This window comes from Rattus norvegicus, chromosome 4 (genome assembly GCF_036323735.1).
Source record: "Rattus norvegicus strain BN/NHsdMcwi chromosome 4, GRCr8, whole genome shotgun sequence".
NCBI classification, from domain to species: domain Eukaryota; kingdom Metazoa; phylum Chordata; class Mammalia; order Rodentia; family Muridae; genus Rattus; species Rattus norvegicus.
In genome coordinates this window covers 68,745,098-68,770,876 of record NC_086022.1, presented here as the reverse complement: position 1 = coordinate 68,770,876, position 25,779 = coordinate 68,745,098, and the positions used below count along the sequence as shown (strand labels likewise).

The 25,779-nt window shown below is 46.6% G+C and overlaps 1 protein-coding gene across 2 annotated transcripts in view; it reads right to left on the bottom strand.

Moving 5' to 3' along the window:
- Positions 1–25,779, bottom strand: part of Tbxas1 (thromboxane A synthase 1) — a 172,119-nt gene that overhangs the window by 33,083 nt on the left and 113,257 nt on the right. The window contains exons 9-10 of one of the 2 annotated variants that reach the window (XM_039107073.2): positions 22,595–22,909; positions 16,941–17,957 (exon numbers count right to left, since the gene is read on the bottom strand). In XM_039107073.2, the coding sequence (XP_038963001.1) occupies positions 17,859–17,957; positions 22,595–22,909 (414 nt within the window). In that variant the 3' untranslated portion in view covers positions 16,941–17,858. Of the gene's footprint in view, positions 1–16,940; positions 17,958–22,594; positions 22,910–25,779 lie in introns of those variants that run through there. The other variant, NM_012687.2, reaches the window with a different exon arrangement.

Sequence of the window (25,779 nt, the reverse complement as noted above, 5' to 3'; positions counted from 1 at the left end):
CTCACCATTTGGGGACAGATTGACAATGCCAGAAAGGTACAGGCTGCCCCTCTTTGGAGGAGTTTGACTAGGAGTAGAAGGCTACTGGCCACAAGCTGCCCAGCTCCCAGCCCCAGGTAGAGGGGAGTTTCTTATTTCTGGTATAGCAGGCAGGAATGGACAGGGAAATCTCCCATAGAGACCTAAGTGAGGTTTCTGGAACCTCAGTGGCTAGTATCCCCATGCTCTCAAATTTGAGCATTGTTTTGTTGAACTCTGGGAAAATAGGACATTAGAGGTGGCTTCAACAGGAGAGTAGGGAACGTTTCCAGGAAAAAGGAAGTCGTGACTTTCAGTGGCAGGGGAAGGACGCTGGCTGTTCTCTCTTCTTCTTCTTCTTCTTCCTCTTCCTCTTCCTCTTCCTCTTCCTCTTCCTCTTCCTCTTCCTCTTCTTCTTCTTCTTCTTCTTCTTCTTCTTCTTCTTCTTCTTCTTCTTCTTCTTCTTCTTCTTCCTCCTCTCTCTCTCTCTCTCTCTCTCTCTCTCTCTCTCTCTTTCTCTCTCCCCCCCCCCCGTGTGTGTGTGTAATACCAGAAGCTCAATGACAGAGCAGCAGGGGACACATGTAAGGGAAATGTGCCTGAGTTTTTGAGACGGCTTTGAGTTAGGAATGACATGATGTCATGAGTGGGATCAGAAGTCTGGAAGGCACAGGTCTCTGGGCTCAGCTCTTCTCGTACTAGCCAGTTTCCTCGGGCTCGAAGCTTGAAGAGCAGATGACATTACTGTCCCCTTTATCAGGTGAGGACATGGGCTCAAGGAGGAGCTGTATTGTCCTAGTATGTGGTAGTATGACTGGGTAAGGGGCCTTTCAGCAGGGAGTTAGGACTCAGACCTTGGCATCAAGGCTAGGTGAGGGTGACACTGGTGACAGACTGGGGGACTCAATGCAGGCTGAGTGTCTATGTCAGCTTAGTGGGTGCAGGTTCTGGCCTTGCTCTCCTGGCAGCTCATGAAGTAGATGCCAGGGCCAAGAGGGACAGAGTGGAGAGTGTTTCCTGCAGGACGGAAGGAGAGTGCCAGCCTGCTTCTCTCTGTACACTGGTCACTGAGGTAATAAAAGCATACGAGGGAGCACTGGGTTTGAGTCCTGTGGGCAAGATGGCAATTACTGCTGAGGCATGGAAAAGTGCTTAGGAAACAAGGGTTTCCTTGGGACTCGCCTGTCACAACCAAAAAGAAAGTGCGCACAGAATAGAGAGCCCGTGAAGAGATTCCAGGGCATTCCTGAGGAGCTGGTAAGATTTAAGAGGATTCTGTGTGGGGACAGAAAGAAAATATATAGCACACGTGGGCATCTCTTAGCTCGCTGGATTTTCCTGTCAGCTGATTTCTTTGCAAGACTGAGCTCAGCATAAGAGTTGGAGAAGGTAGGATTGTGGCTTTGCATCACAACCTCAAGGAAAACATCTGGAGCCTCTGAGTCTCTACATTCTAGCCTCTCAAGGAGAATTATGGCTACTGCATAGGAGACTGTGACCCTGTAGTAGTCACTATTACTGCATTTGCCTCATGTCTTCAACAGTGACAGTCCTAGCAGGGGCACAGGGAAGACTCACTGTCAAGCTCTGCTGAGGCACAGAGACAGGATTATCAGTAAGATGCTGAGGTTAGAACGGCCAGAATTGGGATAAATGAGTTTTAATGCTGTTGAGGTTAAGTAGATGACACCGCTATGAGACAATCAACTCGGAAATGTGCAAAGTTTGGAAATTTGAGGAGATGGCTTTGAGATGACTTGGTCAGTCAGTCTTGTCCTAGAAATGTAGAGAGGAAGGGTACAGCAGAAGATCCTGGGTGTGCATTACAACTTCCCTGGGTGCACATTACAACTCAAAGACCGGGCAAAGGGCTAGGAAGAGGGGGGAGTGAGACCTCAAACCCAGGCTCAGGAGCTGAGAGTCTCAAGTTTTAGCCCCTGCCTTGTCACAGATGAGCACGTTTGGGAAAGTCTTAGCTGGTCTAACACATGTCCTCATTTGTAAAGCGGACTCAGCATGCACGGGCGTGTACGTGTGTGTGCATGTGTATGTGTGCCTTCATGCATCTGCCCATGCAGAGAACAGAGGAGGACATCTGAGATCTTGCCTAATTCACCTGAGGCAGGGTCTCTCACTGAACCCAGAGTGAGGCTGGTAATGAATCAGTCTCAGTGAATCTTCTCTCTCTGTCCCCACAGGACTGCGGTTACGGGTGCACTCCGTAAGTGGGTCCTGGGCTCCAAACCCACGGCCTCACGCTTACACAAAAGCCCTCTTACTCATCAAGCTATCTCTCTACCTCATGGAGTCCTTTTTAATCTCTCCTTCACTTTCCTGGATGGGACCCTATAAACTCAGGGATCTATGAATTCAACTTAAGTGGTAAAGTCCAACATTTAGAATGCTGTAGTAGCCAGGCATGGTGGTACACACTTGTAATCCTGTCAGGAGGGGATGACAGTGGAGCAGAGTCAGGAGGATCGCTCAAATTTAAGGTCATCCTGATCTCACACAGTCAATCCTAGAACAGCCAGGAATGTATAGAGATATTCTGTCTCAAACAAAACAAAATACAGCTGAATCACAGCATAAAAATACAAAACCTAAATGAATGAATAAATAAGTGAATAAATACCTGACATGCACACACATACATACATGCATATACATACACACACATGTACACATGTACACATACACAATATACACATACATACACAATACATGCATATATACACGCACATGCATACACGCATACACATACATACATACACACATGCATACACACATGTGTATATACTCATATACACATATACACATATATACATACATAATATACACATACATACACACATATACACACATACATACACACGCATTTATATACTCATATACACACATATGCACATATACATATACACAATACATACATACACACATGCATATACACATACACATACAATACATACACATATACACATACACTTACACACACACAAATACACACACACAGAGCAACCAGAGCCCCACCCCACCATCACCCACCACTGCAGGTCATGCCCTCATTTTTATATTCTGGTATTCCCAGGTATGCTCACATCCGTTGCTTGCCTCAGTTTCCCCTTTGCACTGGGACCCCTGTATGGTCTGATTCTTTTAACCCTATTAGTGTTCCTCACAGGAGCCTCCCTCACAGCATAAAGGCACAAGTTCCCTGCAGTGGGCATTGTCCCCAGCGATAATCCCTCCGCTCTGGGAACAAAGACCCAGGGGCTAAACTAAATGCAGACTCCCCCAATTTAGAATAGAGACAGAAGCACCCAGCTAACTGTAAATATCAGAATACAAAACCTACTTTTTTTTTTTTAGTATATCTCAAACGCTGAATGAGATACACTAAAAAAATTAGTCATTGCTCATCTGAGATTCAAATTGAGCCAGATACCTGTATTTTATTTGGCAGCTTTAAGTAATAAACAGAGCAAACAGGGGGAAATTTAGAAGATTAAGACTTTAAAATGCCTCCAACTGAAAAACTTTGTGCTTTAATATGATCATAAATTAACAGCTGTATTGCATTATGCAAATTTATGTTAAGTTATTCACTCTCTGTCATCACGCCCCAGTAAAAATTGTATATATGACATTTAGGGGGAAGCGGCATGTCCTGACAAGGGTTTCGCCCTGCATTTTGGTGCAGCTGACTGCCTATGCCTGCTCACTGCAGCCTGTCCTCCTGTGTAAGTGACTCAGAGTTCCTTCTGGCCGAGGACCTTGGAGAGTGGTCCCGGGAGTGGCTGTCCCAAGATGCCTACCCCTGCCCTTTGCCCAAGAATGATGCCTCCTGGCAGTGAGCACCTGTGCTCCAGGAGATCTGTAATCTCTGTCATTCTGTCTCTTGGGGCAGTCTCACACAAGCAGAAAGACATCTCTGGTCTGATGTCCCACCAGTTGGCTAATCTAATCTTCAAGCAGACTTAGGTGTATGCTATTAGCCCTCCATAGACAGGTGGACGTGATTGGCTCACTTAGAGACGTTACCCTCCTGAGTAATAAATAAATAACCCACTATTTTATTTCTTTCCCTTTTTTCCTCTCCACTCATTTGTTTGTCTACTTCTTTGAGACAGATTTCCCTTTTCAGACAGCCTAGGCTGGAATTGAATTAGCTCTGTAGCTGAGGACATTGAGTCCTAACGCTTCTATTTCCTGGGTTCTAGGATTAGGTGTGCACCTACCCTTGGATGACTGTTTCTTAAGGTTGAGGCACTGCTTGTGGTGGAGGTGCCCTCTTCTGTTCTAGAAGGGAGGGTTAAGCCTTGCAAAGGGCACGTGACCTCCATTAACCTGGTACCAAGTAAAGCTTGGAAAACAGGAAGCCAGATGGCTTTCAGGAGAACCCAGAATGCCCAGCCTGGCTTGGAAAATGGCCGTTGGCAGAAATAAGCCACGAGGAGGAAGGCGGGCAAGAGGGCCTAGAATGACCTGGAACTGAAAATACTGACGTTGAAGGGGCAGCACCAGGCTTCCCGTGGGTGAGGAAGCTTGCTGCCCTACAGACACAGGCCATCACTCTTTTAAAGATGTACGGGCTCGGGAGGGGAATGAGGGCTCCACTGGCCTTCTCAGAGAGGATACTGGTTCTTCAAGCTCTGCAGACAAGTGAGCATGGACCTTGGGCCAGGAAGCTGCCACACAGTGTGATCCTGGGCTGTCTCCTAACGTCCTTCCTTATTTACAAAGCAAAGGTATGTAGCTCAGTAGTCGAGTGTCTGCCTTACTGTATGTGAAGTCCTGAATTCAATTCCCAGCAACACATGCATGCACACATGCATGCACACATGCACACGAGTATGTGTGTATCCAAAGGGGGATGAGAGTGAATGATCTATGGTTTTCATTTTTAATCATCATCTGCTCAACTACCACTGATTACTGCTGAGCACTCAGGTCTCGATATGATGAGGCGCACAAGCATAGGGAGTAGTTTAGCAACCTGAGACTCTGCTTGGTTTGGGCATCTCTCGCCTAACAGTGCATCTCATAATCTATCAGGCTGAGTGTGCACCTCACTTTGAACAATGGCATAAGTTCCTCTTCCCCTTGACGAGGATCCAAACCTTCTCTTTGATGAACAATTTCTGCTAGAACGTGTACCAGAATGTGTCTGTGTACAGAAGGCAGTGGGCCCGATGTGGTCTACACTGTTGATGAGTGCACAAATAGTCAAGCAAATTGTATCCTCTGAGCGAACATTTAGGGAGACTCCCCCATACTTACCACCTACACCTACACATAGTTAGGCACACATATGATTCAAATCATCATGGGAAGGGACATACCCAGTGAGCAAAGATTTACTGGATTCATCCTTCTCTTAAAGCCAATAGGAGGAAGCCTTGAACAGTAAGAAGGTCCTTTGACATCCCTCAGTGTCCCTCTTGACAGGGTGCATCTTTCTGATCTGCTCCGTTGCTATGCTACTTCCATTGGTACTTTGCAGTCTCTCTGTTTACATCTTTATTTCAAGTCTTTGATTAAAAGGCCGAGAACCTGGCAACACCCAGCCCAGACCCTGACCACTGGAACCCACAGTGGACCGTGCACTGGTGGGGAGACAGCCATGCCTATCCCGGATGGAACAAGCTGAAAAGGCTTCTACCTGTGAGGTGTGCAGGGGGTTTGGGGTGGGGGGTCGAAGGCAAAGGGAAAAAGGGGATGAGGTGGGAAACTCCCAAGGTAGGAAATGGTGAAAGCAGATGTGTTCCAGAGGGTGGAGTCTGTGGCTTTCCCAGTCACAGGGCTGTGACAACTGAAAAGGGAAGAGGGCCTAAGGCTTGAGCATGGACCAAGAGGAGGTGTTGGTTCCTGGAAATGTGCACTCAAGATGCCTCACCAGCAAGAAGAGACTACACTCATGGACCACTTCTGGCTAGGCTGGCTCACCTGCAAATGATTGATGGAACCCGAAGGAGGCCTGAATTAGCAAAGCCTTTGAAATTTGAGTAGGAGGTCAGGAGCGGGATGGGGCAGGGGTGATATTCATAGTCCTTCCTCAGAACTTTGGGGGAAAAAGCAAGGATAAAAAGGGCACGGACTACTGCAGCGAGGCCAGACCCAGACTGGATTTGTTTAACTAAATTAGGGTCTGTGTCGGACCAGCACTTCCCAGAACTCCAGGCAGACACTATGGACCCTATTAAGTAGGCTTTAAGGAAACATTTGAGGGAGGGGAAGAAAAAAATGCAGCCAGATACCATGATATCTGACAGGTTTGATGCATAAATCATACCCAGGGGAGGAAACTGTCTGAAGCCTGGGGACAGGATGAATAGAGGGATTCTTGATAGAGCAGATTTTACATAGGAAGAAAAGCTAATAATACATGGAAGGATCTATAGAGATTGATTTCAGAGACCCAGGGGCAGACAAGGAGAATGTAAATTTGCCAAATGTTAAATAAGAAGACTTGTTTTTAAAGATCTATTTATTGTTTCTATCTCTGTGTGTGTGTATGCGTGTGTGTGTATGTGTGTGTGTGTGTGTGTGTGTGTGTGTGTGTGTGTGTGTGTGTGTGTGTGTGTATGTGCACGTGTGTGCACCGGAGTGTAGGGCACCAATGTCCTTGAAGGAATTGAACACCCTGTGTCAGACAGTCGTGAGCTACTTAAGTGTTGGGAACAGAGGTCCTAACAGCTGATTCATCTCTCCAGCCCCATTTATCTTTCTTTTGCTGGATATTTTTTAAAAAATCTTGTTTGATTAGTTCTTTAATTATTATTAAACTAAATTTATTCTTTTACTGATAACGACAAATGCATCTTAACTTATTGATTGGTATTTCCTTGTTGACAAGTAAAAAGTGATCTTTTCCCTTTTTTTGTTTTGTTTTTTTTTTGTCCTTGTTTTGTTTGTTTTGGTTTTGTTTTCTGTTTTTTGTTTTAGTTGTTTTTGAGACAGGGTTTATCTGTGTAGCTCTGGCTTTCCTGGAACTCACTCTGTAGACCAGGCTGGTCTTGAACTCACAAAACTCCACCTGCGTGGTGGGATTAAAGGTGTGTGCTACCTGGAAAAAATGTTTTGTTTTGTCTTGTTTCTAATATTGTTGTCCTTTGAGACTTGGTGGCAGCAGAAAGGGGACACCCTGGGCAGAGGAGGAATCAACCCTGTGAACTCTCCAACACCCTGTCATGAGCTTGGTTGCCACAGTGGTAATAGAATGGAAGGAACCTGGGTGCTGTTTGGTTTGGGTTCAGATTCAGTTTCTCTCTCTAACTTAGTTGCATCACTGCATTCCAGGCCTTCATTTCACCTTGGTCTTTCAAATGAAGTGAAAACATAGTGTTGGTTGTTAGAAGTCCCTGGTCCCTGTGCGAGAGACAACTTCCATCAGACCTTCTGGGAGACTTCATTTTACCCAGGATTCTTGGCTACCAGGGTCGGTTTCTTTAGAGCAAGGTCAGATTTATTTAGCATATAAAAGTGATTATGAATAATTATAATGTTCCATAAATGTTTACTGTTGTGCAGGAGGTGAGAACCATCATTAGCATCTTCCAGGTCTACAAATCTCTCATTTGCAGCTGAGCTGGGGACTCATCAAATGAGTTTTACAGCAAGAGAGAGTGGGAGAGAGACCAAGAGCTGGCTCACCCCTCCACCCCACACCAAAACACTTGGTCATTGTTCTTAGTTGGGGTGGAGACTCCTGGTGGAACAGGGCTTCATTTGTCTTGCTGATAAGAGGGAGAAATGGGCTTCACAGACCTGGAGTTGGTCACAGACTAGTTGACCATCCGGCCTTGGGTTTGGTGTGATTTTTATGAGAGACTTTTGGATAGTCTCTCGGAGCAACCATCTCTAAGGCCTTGTGGGGCTTGTAGCTGGTGAGATGAACTGGATGTGACCATCACCGCTGTCATTGGCAGTGGCTTCAAGTCAGATCCTAGATCTGTTGGAACAGACTCCTCATAGCACTTTGGCAACAGGTCTCTGCCTTAGCTACTGCATCTTAAGACTCCCCCATGGAGCCTTTCTGAAGTCCAGGACTCAGTCTGGACCAACTAAGTCAGAAGTTGGTAGATTCTAATGGTAGATTCCCAACCACTGCCATTTTTATAGCTCTTGAGGAAGTTTCTGGCTGTTCTGCCATCTGGATTTGCACACAGGGTCTGCTAGGTGCTGGGATCTGTAAGCTGTCTGAAGTCAGATTGTACCATGTTGAATGGCTATATAGATTGGTATGTTAGTTTCCTCTAAGAAATGACTTAAAGGAAGAAGAGTGATTTTGGCTCATGGTTTCAGAGCCTTTGGTCCACAGTCATTGGGCTCTGTGGCTCCCTATGTGATATGGTAAGGTACAACATGGTGACAGAGGATGGCAGGGCAGAGCTGAGGAAAGGCACATGGTAGCCAGAAAGCAGAACAAGGGGAGGGACTGATCAAATGAGTGTTCTCAATGACATGCTTCCTTCAAATAGGCTTCACTTTCGACTGTTACCTAGCCATACCACCAAATTATAGACCCATTGGAGGCCTCATGGTACAATCACCGTTCAATAGCATTATCAATTGGAAAGCAAACCTTGAACACATAAATCTCTCGGGGATCACTTTGTTGACAAACCATGATAAACACCAGGTCAGAGAATCTAGAGACTTGGTAAGGTCTGGAGGTTCTGTATCCTTGAGGGTGAAAGATGAGGAACAGTCTCATAGTTCTGGACTATTCTTCCCTTCCCAACTATCTTCCAGAAATCTCTCCACTGAGCTGAAAGAGCACTCAAGGGCAGTCAAGGGCAGGCTGGATGGTGAGAACATCAGGTGGTCTGACTGGTACCCAGGAGGGAGAATGGAGAAGGCATCCTGCAGAGCAGTGCAATGATGGGAGGAGAGTGGGTGCCAGGGATTAGGGGGTCATTGTGGCTGCAAGTCAAGTGTCTCTTGTATATGCTTAATATACCTAATAGCAAACACAGTGACATCCAACTGTAGGCAAAGTTCCTGTGAGACAGATGTCGAAGAGAAGGTAGAGGAGAGCCAGAGAACTTTCTATAGAGAATGAGCCAATACCATCCACAAATGAAAGTAAGAAAGGGGGCCCACAAGATGGCTCAGCAGGTAAAGATGCTTGAACCCAGTGATGCCCCAACCCTGTGCCTACACCATGTAAATGTAGGACAGACACTACAAAGATGTAGTAGTAGTAATAATAATAATAATAATAATAATAATAATAATAATAATAACAATAATGATAATAATATGATGGTGGTGGTGGTGGTGGTGATGATGATGATGATGATGATGATGATGATGAGATGATAATGGGTAACCAAGAAAGGCTTCAGGCAGAGTATCTGCTGAAGTAGAAAACAGCCCAGGACTGAGGTCTCAGCTTCCACAATGTTCTTGTGGGTGTGAGTGAAACATCCAGGGACCTATGGTCAGGAGGGTGAAGCTGTCTGTGTACTGTTCATTTCGTACCATTATACGCCACTAAAAAAGACAATCCAGAAACTCAGAGAGCAGGTCATGGTGACAGGAAAAGTCATAGTAAACCTAGGACATTGCCTGAGAACCAGGATGACAGGTCAAAGATGGTGCTGGTGGAGTGGCTGATGAAAGGTTGGGCTCTTTTGCCACAGATGAACATGGGCAGGGCTGCCCTCACTAACCAGACAACTGGCATTTCCACGGTTCCATGAAACTGAGGTACACACGGCTCCAAGCTCCACCCGGGAAGGCAGTCCTGAAAGTCCCTCTTTTCTAGGATGGCTAGAGCCACCACTGCCCACCCGGTCAACATGAACACCAGACACTGTGTTGAGAAGCATACTTGGTACAAGTCAGGAGATGGGAAAGCCAGTGGAAGCCAGGGTCCTCCCCAATGTAACCCTTATCTTTGGATGCTGTCTGTCCTGTATGTCATGACGAGCCTTTTGAAAACAATGTAATCAAATGCTGACCACTGTGCTACTGGGAAGATATTTGACCCCATAGTGTTAGCATCTACACAACACTAAATAAAGGACATGACCTTGAACCGTGTGGTTGAGCCTAATCCATTCAGTTGAGGGCAGAAGAGTGAACATTGCTGTTTCCTGGAGAAGCAATGCCGTCTCCAGACGGCAGCATCAACTCTTTATGAGTTTCTGACTGCCAGCCTGCCCTACAGACTTTAGACTTGCCAGCCCCCACACTGCATGAGCCAACTCCTTAAAATAAACCTCGCTCTCTCCTTGGTTCTCTCCCTCTCTCTCTCTCTCTCTCTGGAGCTCTTCGTTCCCTGCCAATGACATGGGCACTGTGACAACTTTGACTTTGTGAAGTTCTTGTAAGGACCAGGGTAATGCTTGTTTATAAAGTAAGGAGCTCTGGTCTTCCCTGAAAACATTCAATGCCACTGTTACTGACAGCGGAGAAGTCATTTATTCTGATCCCTCCTTTTATAGGTAAGGAAACTGAGGCACAGAAACAGGCGGTAGCAGCTAATGTGTATATTGCTGATTAAAATATCACACATGCGCTAACTCAGTCTGTGTGACAACCCATGAGCTGTATAGGATTGCCTATTCCCATTTTACAGAGAGGAAAACCAAGGAACAAAAAGATGTGTCAGTGACCCCTGCCACAGATTGGTGATGGCCATTCAGTGTCTTCCACATGCTGTGGCAATGTGAGACCAGTAGCTGGGTCTTGGGATAGAGAAGGTATGCTCTTTGCTCTGGTCTAGTTTGGTGAGATGTGACTGGGGGCCTGTGGTCCTCAACTCAACAACTCAAGCTTCACCCTATTACCAGCCAAGGGTCCTAGAGAGATGCAGTGCTGCCCCACCCCAGCCCTGGGATGGGCAGGGCACAGTCCTGTGCGTGATGGAAGGACCAGGATCCCAGCTGCGCATTTTCAGGAAAAAGTAGTTTTTTTTTAAAGAACCATGACTGTGGAACATCTCTTTTTAGTTGTTGCTTGACTCAATTTTGGGGTATTTTGGGACAAGTTCTCACTGTTTATTCCAGGGTAGCTTCAAATTCAAGATCCTCCTACTCCAGAATCTGGAGTACTATGGCTCCAGGTGTTCACCCCCAGTCCCGGGCCAGCTCACCTCTTTGTCAGCCACCGGCATCAAGTGACTCATCTATTTCAGATCCTTGCCTGGCGCTGAGAAGGTGAGGAGTTGGTGTTTCCCTTCTAGTCCTAACTGACTAATTACAATGTGTAGGAGAGGAAGTCACGACAACCAGAGTCAGGGTGTCTCTCTACCGTTCTTGTTCATAGCCAGGGGAAAAAAACGTGTTCCCTCCTCATCTCCATAACAAGAACCCCTTGGCAGGGGGTCTGTGCTGTGCTCCCCACAGCTCCTGCCCCAGTTTGGTCCCAGCAGGAGGAGGCCAGTGGAGTTTAATTACATTCTTCCTATAGGGAACATTCAAGAAATGAGCCTTTGAAAAACAACTTGTGCTACCAAAGGGGGTTGGGGGGGGGAATCAAATTAAGCAAGTGAGGAACAGTCTCCTGTGTTCTAGAGACCCAATCTAAATATTTAAAAGTCAATGACAGATTTCTAAATGCTCAGCTTCATAAACCTTCCACGCTGCCTTTCACGGGAGACTCACGCATGCATCCCCCTCAGATCTGGAATATGCATAGACCTGGACAAGCAGGCTCCTCTAGCTGCTGTTGTCACACATGCCGTGTTCAGTTAGCAAACATCTGAGACAGACAACACCACAACACAAAGCATGACACTACTCACAGTCCTGGGGTGGAACAGACTTACAGGAAGTCAGTAACGCAAACACTTTGGAAAGGCCCCTCATCCTGTGGTGATTCCCCAATTCTTCCCCTCTTGAGTCTATGGTATTAGAGGACTGACCAGAGTCCCAGAGGAACCCCAGGCCAATGTTATAAAGTGGCTAGCTTCTAGGGGACACCCATATCTTAGAAGGAAGTCCCTTGTTCTGGAGTCATCACTCCTGACCATATAACTCCCCATCATATACGTATTCTCCCATCATTCTCCTGGGTATGTGACTGCTCCAGATAACCCAGGTTCCCCTCCTTTTCTTGTTCTGAAGGCTCTAGCCATCACCTGGTAGATCTGTGTGATACCCCACAAAAGCCCATGAGAGCACGGTTGTTTGATGGTGGGGACCACCTTGTATACCCTCTTCCGCTTATGCTTACTCCCTCGGTGGTGACCCTGCCAATTTCCAGGAAGCAATAACCCCTTGGTTTTACCCAGGGTGCCTCCCTGCTGACCCCTTCTCAGATCTGCACTCGGATCTGCCTCCAGTTGGAGAAGGAGGGCACTGGGTCCACGCCCGACATTCTCAGCATCTGTCTCTCATGGGCCAGTTATGTATCGGGTGCTTTTCTGGGACCTGGTGGGGCCAGTGGCTCTGGCAGGTGTGGTTTCTGATTCCCATGGGGCTGGCATCTTATGTGGGCTTGATTTTGGTGCTCCTGCCAGGGAAGTGCAGGCTAAGAGCAGATAATATGTGGAGACAGAATGGTGGCAATCTGAGTCCTAGTGGTGGCATCCTGAGTCTAGGAGTGAGTTGACAGAAGGTCTTTTAAGGATCACAAGTTTTCAAATTCCTGTCAAATTGTGCTATTTGGAAACTTGTGTGTAAAACAGCATTTGTCAAAGGTTTCCAGGGAAGTCAAAACACAAAGTTTCCCTTCTTTTGTTTCAAAAGCTAATATAGTAAGGAACAAAGTCTATTTTTCTTGTGCACAATAATTAAACAAAAGAACCACTTGGTTCAAGTCTAACTCAAAGCCGAGTGGACCCATGGACCACTGAGCTCTATTTATAATTCCTGCTTTTCTGGGTTGCTGTGAACTGACTCCACATCTTAAATGCTTAGCAAAGCCTGGATCCTCTAGAGCCCAAGATATTGAATATAAAACACTCTAAGTTGCCACGGGAAAGGCACACATCCAGGCTGACGGGTGTGTTGTGGTCCTGGGAGGGCCCTCTCTATACAGGTCACTTCTCTCTGCGCTCTGCAGGGACACAGCAGCAGTGGGGTGGGGGTGAACTTGGAGCTTTCATTGCTAAACATCGAAAGAGCAAAAGTGAGGCACTTGCCGGGTGGAGAAGCTTGGGAAAGCTGCTCCTCGATCCCTCTTGCAGGTCTTGCTTCCCTCACAGTTGCTCAGGGTCTCTTAATGGCTGGGACCTTGAGTGGGCAGTGAGCCTGGAGGTGGGGCAGGGGGAAATCTGGGTCTCTCTGGATCTGGGCAACAGAGCTAGAACAGGAATGAAGGGGGAAAAGAAAGGAGAGCAGATGGTGCTGAGGGCATCGAAGGAGAAGGGAAAGGAGCTGCAGCAGGGTGGAAGAGACGGGCAGGGGAGGGACATAGCCAGGGGTGCAGCTGTCTCTGACACTGGAGGAAAATCACAGGCTGGGTGGGTCAGTTTTCTCAGGGTCACTGTGGGGGTTGGCACTGGACATATGTAGTGAATATGAAGGTTTTTGGGGCCTTGGATCATATCAGAGAGAGGCCATGACCATTTACAGCCCAGATGGGCCCTGAGAGGTGCCATCTGCCCTTCCCTTCTGTTTGTGTAAGAGCCATGGGCATGGTCTCTCTAGTACCTGGTCCAGGTTTACTGGCTGTTCTGCTCTAGGGACTCACAAGCGGCCCATGTAGAAGTGTCTGTTGTCAGTTTTCCCTCCAGAAACTATCTTGTTGGCAGCAGGGTCCACAGATCACAGTCTCTGAGATATTCAGGCACACTTAATGAGAGGCCCCACTTCACAGGTGTGAAGACTCCGGGCCCAGCTCTCATTGTTAGGGCGCTACACGTTGAGGTCCACTTCTGAGCAACCCTCTCACTGAGACTCCCTTTCCTCAAGTGACAATGGAGAAAGAGTATAGAAGTTCCCTTTGTCAACAACATTTTGGGCAGGCAACCAAGACTGCTGGGTACATCAATCAATTCCTAGGAGAGCTTCAAGGTCAGACAGAGCTCTGGGCCTGAAGGGAACGGCCTAGTGGCTACACGCTGGATGTGACAGGTCTCCAGTTTATACAAAGTATACTATACCTCGCTTGCCGTCTTTGCCTGCTTTGAACATGGCTTTAAATCAACCGGAAGCATGCCCTCACTTCCCATCAGAGAACTACTTAAGAAGGCAAGAAGACTGTAGGATAAATTTAGGACTAGCGGGTTTCCAAGATGTGTTAGAATGGAACGAGTCCCAAAACACTCCATCTCCCATCCACGAAATGACTGGCATCGCCATTGGAATCATCTAGAAACCATTAACATTTATTCACAAAAGGCGAGGCACTATGGAACTTTGAGGCCTTCGTTTTCATTAAGAATCAATACACAGCGAACCCATGCCCGTCACGGCAGGAGTGGGATTTACAGTTGCAGGGCCTGGCTCGTACCCTGTGAGCTGCTGTCAGACACCACCAGAATCTAGAGTGCCCTGGAAACTGTAAGGAATGCAGGCGATCGGGCTCCAGCCTGGGTCAACCCAACAGGAATCTGCAGCTTAGCTCTACAGTTCCTATGTATGTTGTTAAATTGTGTGTGTGCATGTGCGTGAGTGTGTACATGTGTGTGCGTGTACATGTGTGTGCTTGTACACACATGCTTGTGTGTGTGTGTGTGTGTGTGTGTGTGTGTGTACGTTTAGAGGCCAGAAGTTGACATTTGTGTTGTCCTCTGTTGCTCTCTAATGTATTTTTTTTTCTTGCCTGGCCTGGAACTTACCAGGTAGACCAGGCTAGTCTCAGACTCAGGAGATCTCTGCCTCCTAAGTGCTGGATTAAAGGTGTGCAACCACATGCCAGCTCTATCTTATTTTTTGAGACAAGGTCTCTTACTGAACCTGGAGCTAACGGACTGGGTAAGATTATCCAGCCAGCAGGTCCAGAAATTGTCTTGTCTTTGCCTCCCCAGTGCTAGATTATAGACATATACTAGTCTCTCTGCCTTTCCACATAGGCGCTAGGAATCCAAACCCAGGTCCTCATGTTTCCATGACAGATACTTTACTAACTGAGCCATCTCGCCAGCCCCTTATATTTTTAGCCTTTGGCTAGTGCCACAGCCTGGGTGGGCCTGCTTCACCCTGCTCCCACCCTGGGCCTGCTTCACACTGCTCACCCTGGGCCTGCTTCACACTGCTCCCACCCTGGGCCTGCTTCACACTGCTCCCACCCTGGCTCTTATGTTTAAGGTGGAAATCAGGGTGTGGCTAATTCTGTGCGGTTGCTTCGCATTCAGATGCATTGTTGTGAGATCTAAAGGAGAGGGGCTTATTCTGAAGAGCCAGGGACTGTTGGATCCGTACGGAGCTGACAGGGAGCACCCAAGCTCACTCAGAATTCCACCAGACTTGGACAAGGGGAAGAACCCTGGCTGACTGAACGCCCCATTCCCAATTTCAGCTCCATCCATACTTCCTGTGTGACCCTGTATAAGATCCAAGCTGGGAGACTCCTCTCACCCCACCATGGTGAGGACAATTTATGATATGCTATCCAAATAGTTTTCAACCCAACGTTCCCCTGTGACAAAAGGACGCATGTTTTTATGAAATGGCTGCTGTGGCTAAGGGCTATTTCATTTTTATAACCATGGGATGTGTTTGGCTCTTTGAGATCCTCTGGATGCTTCAAGGAGCAAATCCCCAACCTTGCTGGAATTAAGCAGCATGAACTAATCAGCTGAGGAAACCAGCACGGAGTGTTCTTTGATCCTTAGGAGGAGTAGGAAGAGGAAGATGTGTTTTAATTAGATCTTTATAATGTGACAAAGTGGCTGTTGGAGGGCTCTGGGGAGTTGATTGTCCTTCTAAGTCATGACTGTGTTCAAACTACCCTGAGCACAGGCTGTATATCAGTGTCGTCCAGTTTGTGATAAATTTATAACTAGGTTCCGCAGAGCAGATTTATATCAACAATTAAGCAGAAGGAAAATGGCTCATAAATTTTGGCTGGCACGGTCTGGCACCAAAGAGGAGGCAGGAAAATGGTTGAGCCAGATCAAAAGTCAAGAATTTCAACAGGAAGTGCTAAAGCTATAGCAAAAACAATGTGAAGGACAGAATTGTATTGTTTTCTCTCAATCCTTTAAAAACTATGTACTGGTATATACAACGACACAACCTCATGCCAATGTCCTGACTAGAAAGTTGTCTCCTTTTTTGTAGTCTCCTAAGTAGAAAAATGGGACAAGCCTTCCCCTAATCCTTTGCGACTAGCTCACTCTTTTGTCTGACCAAGACAACATGGAGGAAAGATGAGTTCTCCAAAAGTCCCAGTGATTTGAGAAAGACAACACCGTCATCCAAATATTCAGCTACCAGAATTTATGTCTTGGGTTTTGGTCCTTCATTTTACATGTGAATGCTATTGGAAGGTAGTGCCTTTGAGAAATTAGGCTTAGACAAGGTCATAGGGGCAAAGACTGAATTTATGACAAAAGAAGCAGAGTGGCTAGGAAGCGGCTCAGCTGGTACAGTGCTCTGCGTGTGAAGGTCTGGGCGTGGATGCTTGGCATTCATGTGAAGAGCTGGGGTCAGGGGCTTGTACATGTCACCCCAGGGTGAGAAGGAAGAGACAGGTGGGTCCCCGGGGCTCACTGACCACAGTTTAGTTGAATTGAACTCTAAGTTCAATGAAAGATTCTGTACTAAAAAATAAATGTGAAAGTGATGGAGGAAAACACCTGACATTGACTTTTGGCTTCCATAGTTTTTGTGTGTGTTTGTGTGTGTGTGTGTGTGTGTGTGTGTGTGTGTGTATGTGTGTGTGCGCACATGTGTGTATGTCTATCTCTGTGTGTGTCTGTGTGTATGCGTGTATGCCTGTGTGTATGTGTGTATGTCTATCTCTGTGTGTTTGTGTGTATGCCTGTGTGTATGTGTGTATGTCTATCTCTGTGTGTTTGTGTATGTGTGTGTGTGTATGTGTGTGTGCGCACATGTGTGTATGTCTATCTCTTTGTGTGTCTGTATGTATGCGTGTATGCCTGTGTGTATGTGTGTATGTCTATCTCTGTGTGTTTGTGTATGTGTGTGTGTGTATGTGTGTGTGCGCACATGTGTGTATGTCTATCTCTTTGTGTGTCTGTATGTATGCGTGTATGCCTGTGTGTATGTGTGTATGTCTATCTCTGTGTGTTTGTGTATGTACATGCATGTGTGTGGGTACATTCACACAAACAAACATAAAACCACAAGGGAAGGAGCAAAGACCAAGTTAGCAAGCTTGCTATGTCATCATGTGACATTCTGTGACATGAGCAACGAGAAAGGCCTGCTACCTGACCAGCAGTCTCACAGTCTGTCTGTCTGTCTCTCTCTCTCTCTGTAACTTCTCTATTTTCAAGTCTTCTGTTATAGCAGCAGACTAAGAGAGAAAACTCTAAGTGTAAGGAAGAGAGGCTGGACAAAATTTCCAAGACATTGGAAGAAATTATGTGGGGTCTAGAGAGACGCCTAGAGGCAAGGGCTGTCAGGCAGATTATAACTGTCATATTTATATTAGAATAGAAGCCCCCTCCCTGAAAGGAGAGAGGCAACCAAAGTCAAATGGGTCAGAGTAGACAACAGGAGATGGAACATTACTAGGCAGAAGGCAAGGGCTGAAAAACACACAGCGATTCCCCAACAATAGAGCACGCATTATGTTGTTTTTGCTAAAAGTGAAACTTCTGAACTCTTGACTTTCATGGCCGATGTATCACTTCTTGATTGGTGAAGGTTACACTATGACAACCTGCTAGCCTGGGCTTCGCTGTAAGCAGTAGGAAGCATCAAGTATCCCTGTGGAAGTCACAGGAAGCAGTCACATCATTTATCAGAAATTCACAGGAGCCAGAGAGATGTCCTAGGCATTGTTGGATTCACAGTCCTGATTTCATAAAGCTGATCTGAAAAGCTCTGAGGGAAGGAAAGCATGGTCTCCTAAAAGGAAATGAGAAGGTGGGAAATTCTCACTTGGGGACCATAGATTTTTATCCCCGAAGCTGAACAAGCAGCTACCCAGAAGTCATTCACCCTACTTCCAGGGACAGAGTCTGAGGGATCTACCTAGAGAAAGGGGTGAGGCCCACTTTTCTTTTTAAGGCAGAGATGGACAAGTGACCTGGGTCTAAGACAATCTGGACCCTGTGTTCTCGTTGTAAGTTGATGGATCTGTCCTTGAGAAAATGTGAAACTTTTGTGTGAGAATTTCAGAAAGAGAACCATTCTTCTGGACTTAAACATGCTGTTCACTGCTCCTGTCTTCCTAATGTGGAGGTCAGAGGTAACTACTGGAGATGGAGCTCTGTGATAGAGGGATTTAATGCTAGCTCATTGGGTAGAGTCATGAGACCAGTAAAGGATATCTTACCTCCTCACAGCTCCCCCCAGGCAGGAGTCCTTCTACTGAAACTCTCAGGCAGGGGCTGAGGATGTGGCTCACTCTATAAAGTGCCTGCTCTACTAGCAACGGCCCTGACCTTGGGTCCCTGACACCTATGTGTAAGCAAAGTATGTCAGCTTATTTCAGGGCTGTGAGGATGAAAGCCCAGATCCCAGAACCCATGAAGTGCTGAGTGGGAATGACACTTGCCTATAATTGCCGAAATCAAAACGTTGGAGATGAGGAACTCTCAGAGCAAACTGGCTAGACAGACTCGCCATTCAGAAACTTCACGGTCAACAGATACACTGCCTCAGTGAAGAAGATGGAGAGAAATGGAGAGAGACTCCAAACTCCAGGCTTGATCCTTCACATGCACGTGAACAGGTATACATGCACGCATGCCCACACAACACACACGTGAGGAAAAACAAAAGAGGACGTTTAAAGTATGAGTTGGGGGTTGGGGATTTAGCTCAGTGGTAGAGCGCTTGCCTAGGAAGTGCAAGGTTCTGGGTTCAATCCCCAGCTCCGAAAAAAAAAAAAAAAAAAAAAAGAACTAAAGTATGAGTTGGGGGAAGGCACAAAACCGCTTCATGTGCCTCATTTAATTCACACTGTTCAAACTCTAGGTGGCACAGCTATTTTGAAGTGATGGGAGAAACTGCCCAGAGCTACTGAAGCCGAGAGACAGAGAGAGCTCCTGGGCACGGGGTTGGAACTCTTACATCAACAATTCCTGACAGGAGCCCACCTCTGGAGGTTGCTGTGCCCTGGAGTCTACCTGGGTGAATTGTTGCTGCTCATACTGATTTATTTCGTGTGTGGGGGAGGGGTACCACTGTAGCCAGGTGATGGAGTAAGAGCTGGATTGTTGGAGGGGCATCGAGCTTGGCAGGAGTCACCTTTACCGCATGATCCTTCTCACCTCCTCTTGGGTGACATTTTCTACCACTGCCTGCAGCAGTCTCGTGTGACACAGGGTTTTTTGGTTTTGTTTTTGTTTTTGTTGTTATTGTTTGGGGTTTTTTATCACAGAGGAGGGTAGTAGCCTCCTCACCACATTCCCAAAAGGAAATTACTGGAGTGGAGATGGTGTGGGCAGAAGGAATTAGAGCTGGGATCCAGACACTTGAACAACAGGTCATCTAAAGAGGTCTGCTCTGCAGAAGTGGGTCAGTGCTCTCCCAGGGCATAGGGAGAGTCTGCAGTCATGGGAGCTGGCGTAAACTGGCACTCAAGAGATATTTGTTGAATGGAAACCAGCAGGAAGGTTATAACAAATCATACTTCACATGCAAATTTTCAGGAATATTTTCAGGGAAATACTTAATGTGTGAACAGCTAATCTGCATTTCCATGTCCTGACAGATGGCCCACATTAACAGAGTTCTGAGTCTAGTAAAGATAAATAAATAAATAAAAGGAGGGAGAGAGGAAAGGCAAGAAACAAAACCTACGTGTGTTCACTGGGTGGGGACCATGCGCAGGACTGAACAGATCAGTATGCTCCCCAGTTACCTCACTTGCTGTTTGAGAAAGACAACCTGGACACATTCCCATCGGTCAAAGGCTACCCTAAATACTGTCCAGAGGAAGGAAACAGCCCTCACGCTGGCATGGGTAGAGTACAGCATTCTTTCTTGGGAGATAGTTCTGGGTCCCAATTGTCTTATGCTGTGCTCTCAAAATGAACCAGGGACCAACATCATCAGACCACCTCCTCCCCTGAACCTACATTTACAGAATTAGAACTTCTAGGGCCAGGACCCTGAAATCTGCCTTCCAACCATCTCAGAAGGTTGAAAACTTTCACCTGGTACAATCAGTCTGCATGCCCATGTGTCTCCCCAGTACTTAGAGACACTGAGCAATCTCCATGGGAGATGGCCTTATGGGAAAAGAAGGCCTGGTCCTAGGCTCAGAGGCTGAGAGAGGCCAGGATTTGGTGAGTTGGCGCCACCTTCCTTGAGGTCAGGTCCAGTTCAGGCCATGGTAGAAGTGAACGCATACCATCAGTTTTTTTTTTTTTTTTTTTTTTGGTTCTTTTTTTCGGAGCTGGGGACCGAACCCAGGGCCTTGCGCTTCCTAGGCAAGCGCTCTACCACTGAGCTAAATCCCCAACCCCATACCATCAGATTTTGATGGGAATATTGCTATGCCACAGCTTCACAACCAGATAGTCCAGTTTGTAGCTGGTGAACCTGCCAGGCTCCCAGGGCTTGGTTGCCATCTAGATATTACAACAGTCTAGAACTGACTGTGCCCACCTTATATGATTCTAGAGGGTTTCTTTTGGAAGGGATAGTGCTTAATAGACTATTGGTCATTAACACCCTCAGAGCGAAGATAATGAGTCCACCTCTTGGAGTATTTGACCCTTCCCCGAGCCTCGGTCATATGTAGCACATCACAAGAACACCCTTCAGATACTTCTCAGCCCCTTCTTCATTTGGCTTGCCCTTTGGCTTGAGACTAAGGGCTGGCTTTCCCTCAGCCTTCGTAAGGAAGGCATCTTCCCCAGTTCTCAGCCTCGGGGCTAAAGTCAATTTGCTTAGGCATATCAGTGTCCCCATGTCCTGACAACAATAATTAGCCCCATGATTGGACAAGGGATTCTGGTTGGTGACTTCTGTGAATTTCAGTCGTATATCCTTTTTGTTGCCAAGCATGAGGAAGCTTGTGGTCCCTTGTTGGACTTCCTATGGCTTCACAAGGCTGAGCATGGGGCCAACGGGAGGAAACAGCCAAAAACTAAGGTAAGAGAAATGAAGGCATGAGGGTATCTTTGAGGCACTGCTAAATATTTTCCTGAAGTCTCATTCACTCTCAAACTGAGCAAGATTTTGTACCCATCCAAATGCTTGTTTTGCTAAAATCAGCTGGACTCAGGGTTTCATTGCCGGGTGCTAAATATGTTCTAAAAGACATATTGGGATGTACCCCACCATCTTTGACCTCCCTTTTCCCCCACTTCTCAACTGGAACCAAATATTAAATAGCTACCAATAAAGCATACTGAGACAGGTGGTAGGGTTATCTGGATTCATGGCTTGTTGGGACTCCATGCTTGAAGAATATTGATTAGTGGATCAATGTCAGTCCAGAGGAAACCCTGTCCTGTTCAACATTTTAATCAATGACTTGGATGAAATGGAAGGCAGGGTTAGCGAGTCTCAGATGACTCTAGCTGGAGGAAATGCTAATATGACAGATGGCAGAATCAAGATTCAAAATTATTTTGACTGCGTGGAAAAGTAATAAGGTGAAATACAAACTCTTGCACCCAGGCTCAAAAGATCAATCTGTAGAAGCAGGAGACTGGGGATACCCAGCAAGCAGCGGTCTATCATAATATCAAAGAACTTGAAGCTGACCACACAGGCAACTAGTTGGAGTTCTTCAGGTTTCAAATATTTATAAAGTGACTTGGAGAAGAAGACTAATTTTGCCACTACTTCCCTAGTAGGAAGAAAGGAAGTAGTTTCTGGTTATGTATATACTTAATCCTAATGCTTCCAATAGCAAAATAGGGCACATTCTGAAATGGTGACTGTTGTGTAAGGATATCAGAATGAAAAGGTCAAGATCCCATTGTGGGGAATTTTCTTATTTAAAGTATAAACTTCTAAAATGATTCAGGGCAGTGTAGCCTCCGGAGAAAACCATAAGGTGAGAGAAGAGCCCAGCTCAAGGCAGGCAGCTGTTGAGATCTACTTCAGAGGGGCTTCAGCGCCAAGGAATACCCAGAATGCATCTGTGCTCGGGGCTTCCCGGCCCATTCATTCTACTTGTTTATGTGATTGGGCCTCCTCCTCTGCTCTCTCCTTTCTGCTTCATCGGGTGTCCTGTGTTCGGACTCAGTTTCCTTTGCTGACTCCCTTCTTTTGTCTTCCTCGGGGAGGCTGCCCCACAGTCAGAACATGTGATAGCCAGACCCCTGCTCTATGGCTGCCCTTTGACCACCAATTCCTTCCTGCAGGTCCCCAGAGCCAGTCTCATGAGCTCTTTATTTTCCTCTCATTCTGAACACCTTTTTTTATTTGCTATCGCAGAGAGCTAGAGAAGGTGGGTGTGACCTTATTTTATCTTACAAACTTAGAACGTGATTTTGGCAAGTCATTAATCGGAGGAAGTTTTACCGAATCCCCTGCAATGTGGATGCACGTGGACACCTGGATCCCACTGTACTCACATGCTTCTCCATGAAGAGGTCCACCTCTTTCAGAAGCCTCTCCTGGCACTCAGGGTGGGTGGCCAGCAGGTATGTGATGAAGGAGAGCGTGTTTGTGGTGATCTCGTGGCCAGCGATGAGGAAGAGGAAAGCCTGGCCGGCAATCTCATCCACAGTTAAAGGCTTAGCTGTGGATGTAGGATGACACCTTTGGGGTGGGTCCCCCATGCACTCAGCAGAGGACAGGGCTTCTGTGACCATGTCAAAGGCTTCTACACCCACAGAGCTCATGGAACGCTGGGCATCCAGCACCATCTGCAGGAAGTCTCCCCGCCTCTGAGGACAAGAGCAAAAAAGGCACATTAGAGCCACAGGATGAGGCTAGAGGGTGGGGGTGGGGTGGTGGGGTGGGGGAGTTCATGGGTGGCTTCGGAACACCTAAGTAGGGACAGGTCCTGGTCACTGTGTTATCTGAGATGGTGAGAGCCATCTGAATGGCCACATGAATGACAGCACTGAGTGGCCAGCTGATGCCCCAGAGAAGAGATGAGGCTGTTCCCGTCTTTGCCATTGTACAGACTTCTGGAGCAACAGTGGGGTCATTTAATACATGCAACATGTAATGGTGAGGGTGTGTGCCTGGAGTCTTCAAGCTCTTCTTTTGCAGTTATTTGCCACCTACCTGTGACTATAGTTTCCCTGCTGAGCTGGAAAACACCAGACTTAGTTCTCTTACCCATAATGGCTTGGGTGCCCAACCACTCCCTCTCCCTTCTCTTTTCCCCCATCCTTCCCAGCCTCCAGTGACCACCTTTCTCTGTCTCTGAGATTAGGTTTCCAGTTCTGACATACCCAACAAGAACGTTGTGTTTGTTTTTCTGTTCCTGGCTTGTTGCACTTAACATAATGCCCTTCACTATCTTAACTGTGTAGCTGAAGACCAACAGATTCCATTCTTTTATAGGGCCAAATAATGTTCTTCCTTGTTTATGTACCATACTCGCTTCGTGCATTCTGGATGGAGTCATTCCATGATCCTCTCGCCATTCCCCCCAAATACTGTGCTTAAAATAAAGCAAGTTATAGAGCCGTAGACACAGTGGGATCTCATCTTTAAGAACAGTAAGTGTACAAGCTAGAGAACCATGTGCATCCGTTCATGTGAGATAAACATTTGTCCACCCATATTCAGCGGATCCCTAGAGCTAGAGGAGGTGGGGAAACCATGGAAGGTTTTTAGTTCTGATTAATGCTTTTTATGCATTTGTTCTACTGGCCCGAATTTCCAATGAGAAAACACCTGATAGATTTAAATCAGAGCATACGTCTATTGTTTACTCTGCAAGGACATAGTGGATGTCAATAAGTTTTCTCACACAGTCGACAGTCAACAGGATGGGATGGGGGTATGGGATATGGGGGAGCTGGCTTTAGTGAAGCTTTCCTTCAAAGCCCTCAACTTAGCAGGCTACTTCCTATGGAGTCCCTTTTTCTCTCCAGTAATCCCCAATCTCCTCTGAGTGCTTAAAGCTGCCTTATCATTTCCCTACCTTCCTTATCAGTAATTTGCATATCCTTTACACTTTGACTACCACTAATTCTAACTATAGGACTGTTTACCACGGCTTTGACATTCACAAAGTGTATTCCAGGCACATCCTTTCTTTGAAATGGCCTTTAATGTGATGAATGACAACTGGGATGCTGCTCTTTTCTGAAGTTTATGGGATTAAAACAGCAAGAGGGGAGTATCAGAACCTCCAACAGGAAAATATTATAATTTCAAAGTATTTTCCTAGTTGTGGTGTTTTCTCAGTTCGTTGGCTTCTGAATTTCTGTTGCATGAATAATCTATGTCCCTTACATCGGCATGTAATTCCACCTTTTAAGTTTGTTGGCATTTCATGTGTGGCTACTTTTCCTGTGCCATGAGATGAGAAGCAACCCCAGGGTGTGATCCACCCTTTTCCCTGGCCTGTGCCACGTGTTGTGCTAAGATGCATATTAAACATGCCATGGAATCTTCTGCAAATCAGAAAGGAAAGCAATGGGTGCCCTCGGGGATGGGTACATTGGGTTTGGTTTCAACTGTTCAACTGCTGTTTTGAGCCGGAGGCCTTTGCTGATGAACAGGCTAGTGACCATCAAAGGTGTCTTCTAGGACAGCCAGGGTAGGGCTCACCACTAAGGGCTTATGTACACTGAAGCTGAGGAGGCAAGGTCTCCATTTCCCACCAGTCTGCTTCCATTATAGAAAACTGGGGCTCCCTCACTGTGCCCTAAGCCTGCCCACTCTGCTGTCCAAATGACTTCTAAACTGCTATTGGATGGCTATTGTGGTTCCACTGCTGACCTGTCACAGTGGCTCAGGGAAATCGAATATTTGAGGCTCCTAGGGCGCCAGATTGTGGTTGGAGAAGCAACCACACTCTTAGGCTGCATGGCCCAGCTTAGTCCCTGAGGCTTGGCTGTGACTTTCCTGGGTGGGGTAGGGGTGATGACAAGACAGCTCAGTCATATCTGCTCCACGTATTTTTCCAGAAGCAGCATGGTGGCTGGCATTCTTTCCTCTTATCCCAGCCCAGCCAGCCTGCTAAAAGGGCTGGTGAAGTCTTGCAGAAATCTGTCTTAACTGTCAGCTAATGAGGCCAAGGGAAAGGCCTCTCTCTAGGGTTCACAAACTAGAGAACATTAATGCAGATGGGAGTCTTTGGTTCACAGAGCATCATGAAGGCCATGCGAAGCTGCTCTTTTAGGATGGAAACAGGGCTGGTTTATGGTCATATCCAAGAAAAATACATGCCCTGATAGATGTAGGTGTCTAATCCACCCGTCGGCTCGAGCTTAGAAAAATATTTACCTTTTAACATCTGTGCGGCATTTTCACTGTGCAAACACACATCTGTTTGCTGGAATGTATACAGAGTTCAGAGGGGTTCTAAGTGAGTTTTCTTAGTAACTGTATAGCTCTGTCTTGACATGGGCAGCCCTGGATTTGTGGTCAGGAGGTTTTTCTCAGATCAACTCATTGTTTGAAACAAATAGCTGTAAAGTTTATGGAAGGAAAGGCTTGAGGCAATCCCAGTAATTGGCTCTTTAATAACCTCTCACCTCTCAGTCACTTGGAGCAACAGTTTTTGAATTTTTAGCCTGGTTTTACAGCCAGTGGGTTTTAGGCTAGGGACCACGCGCACGCGTGCGTGCGT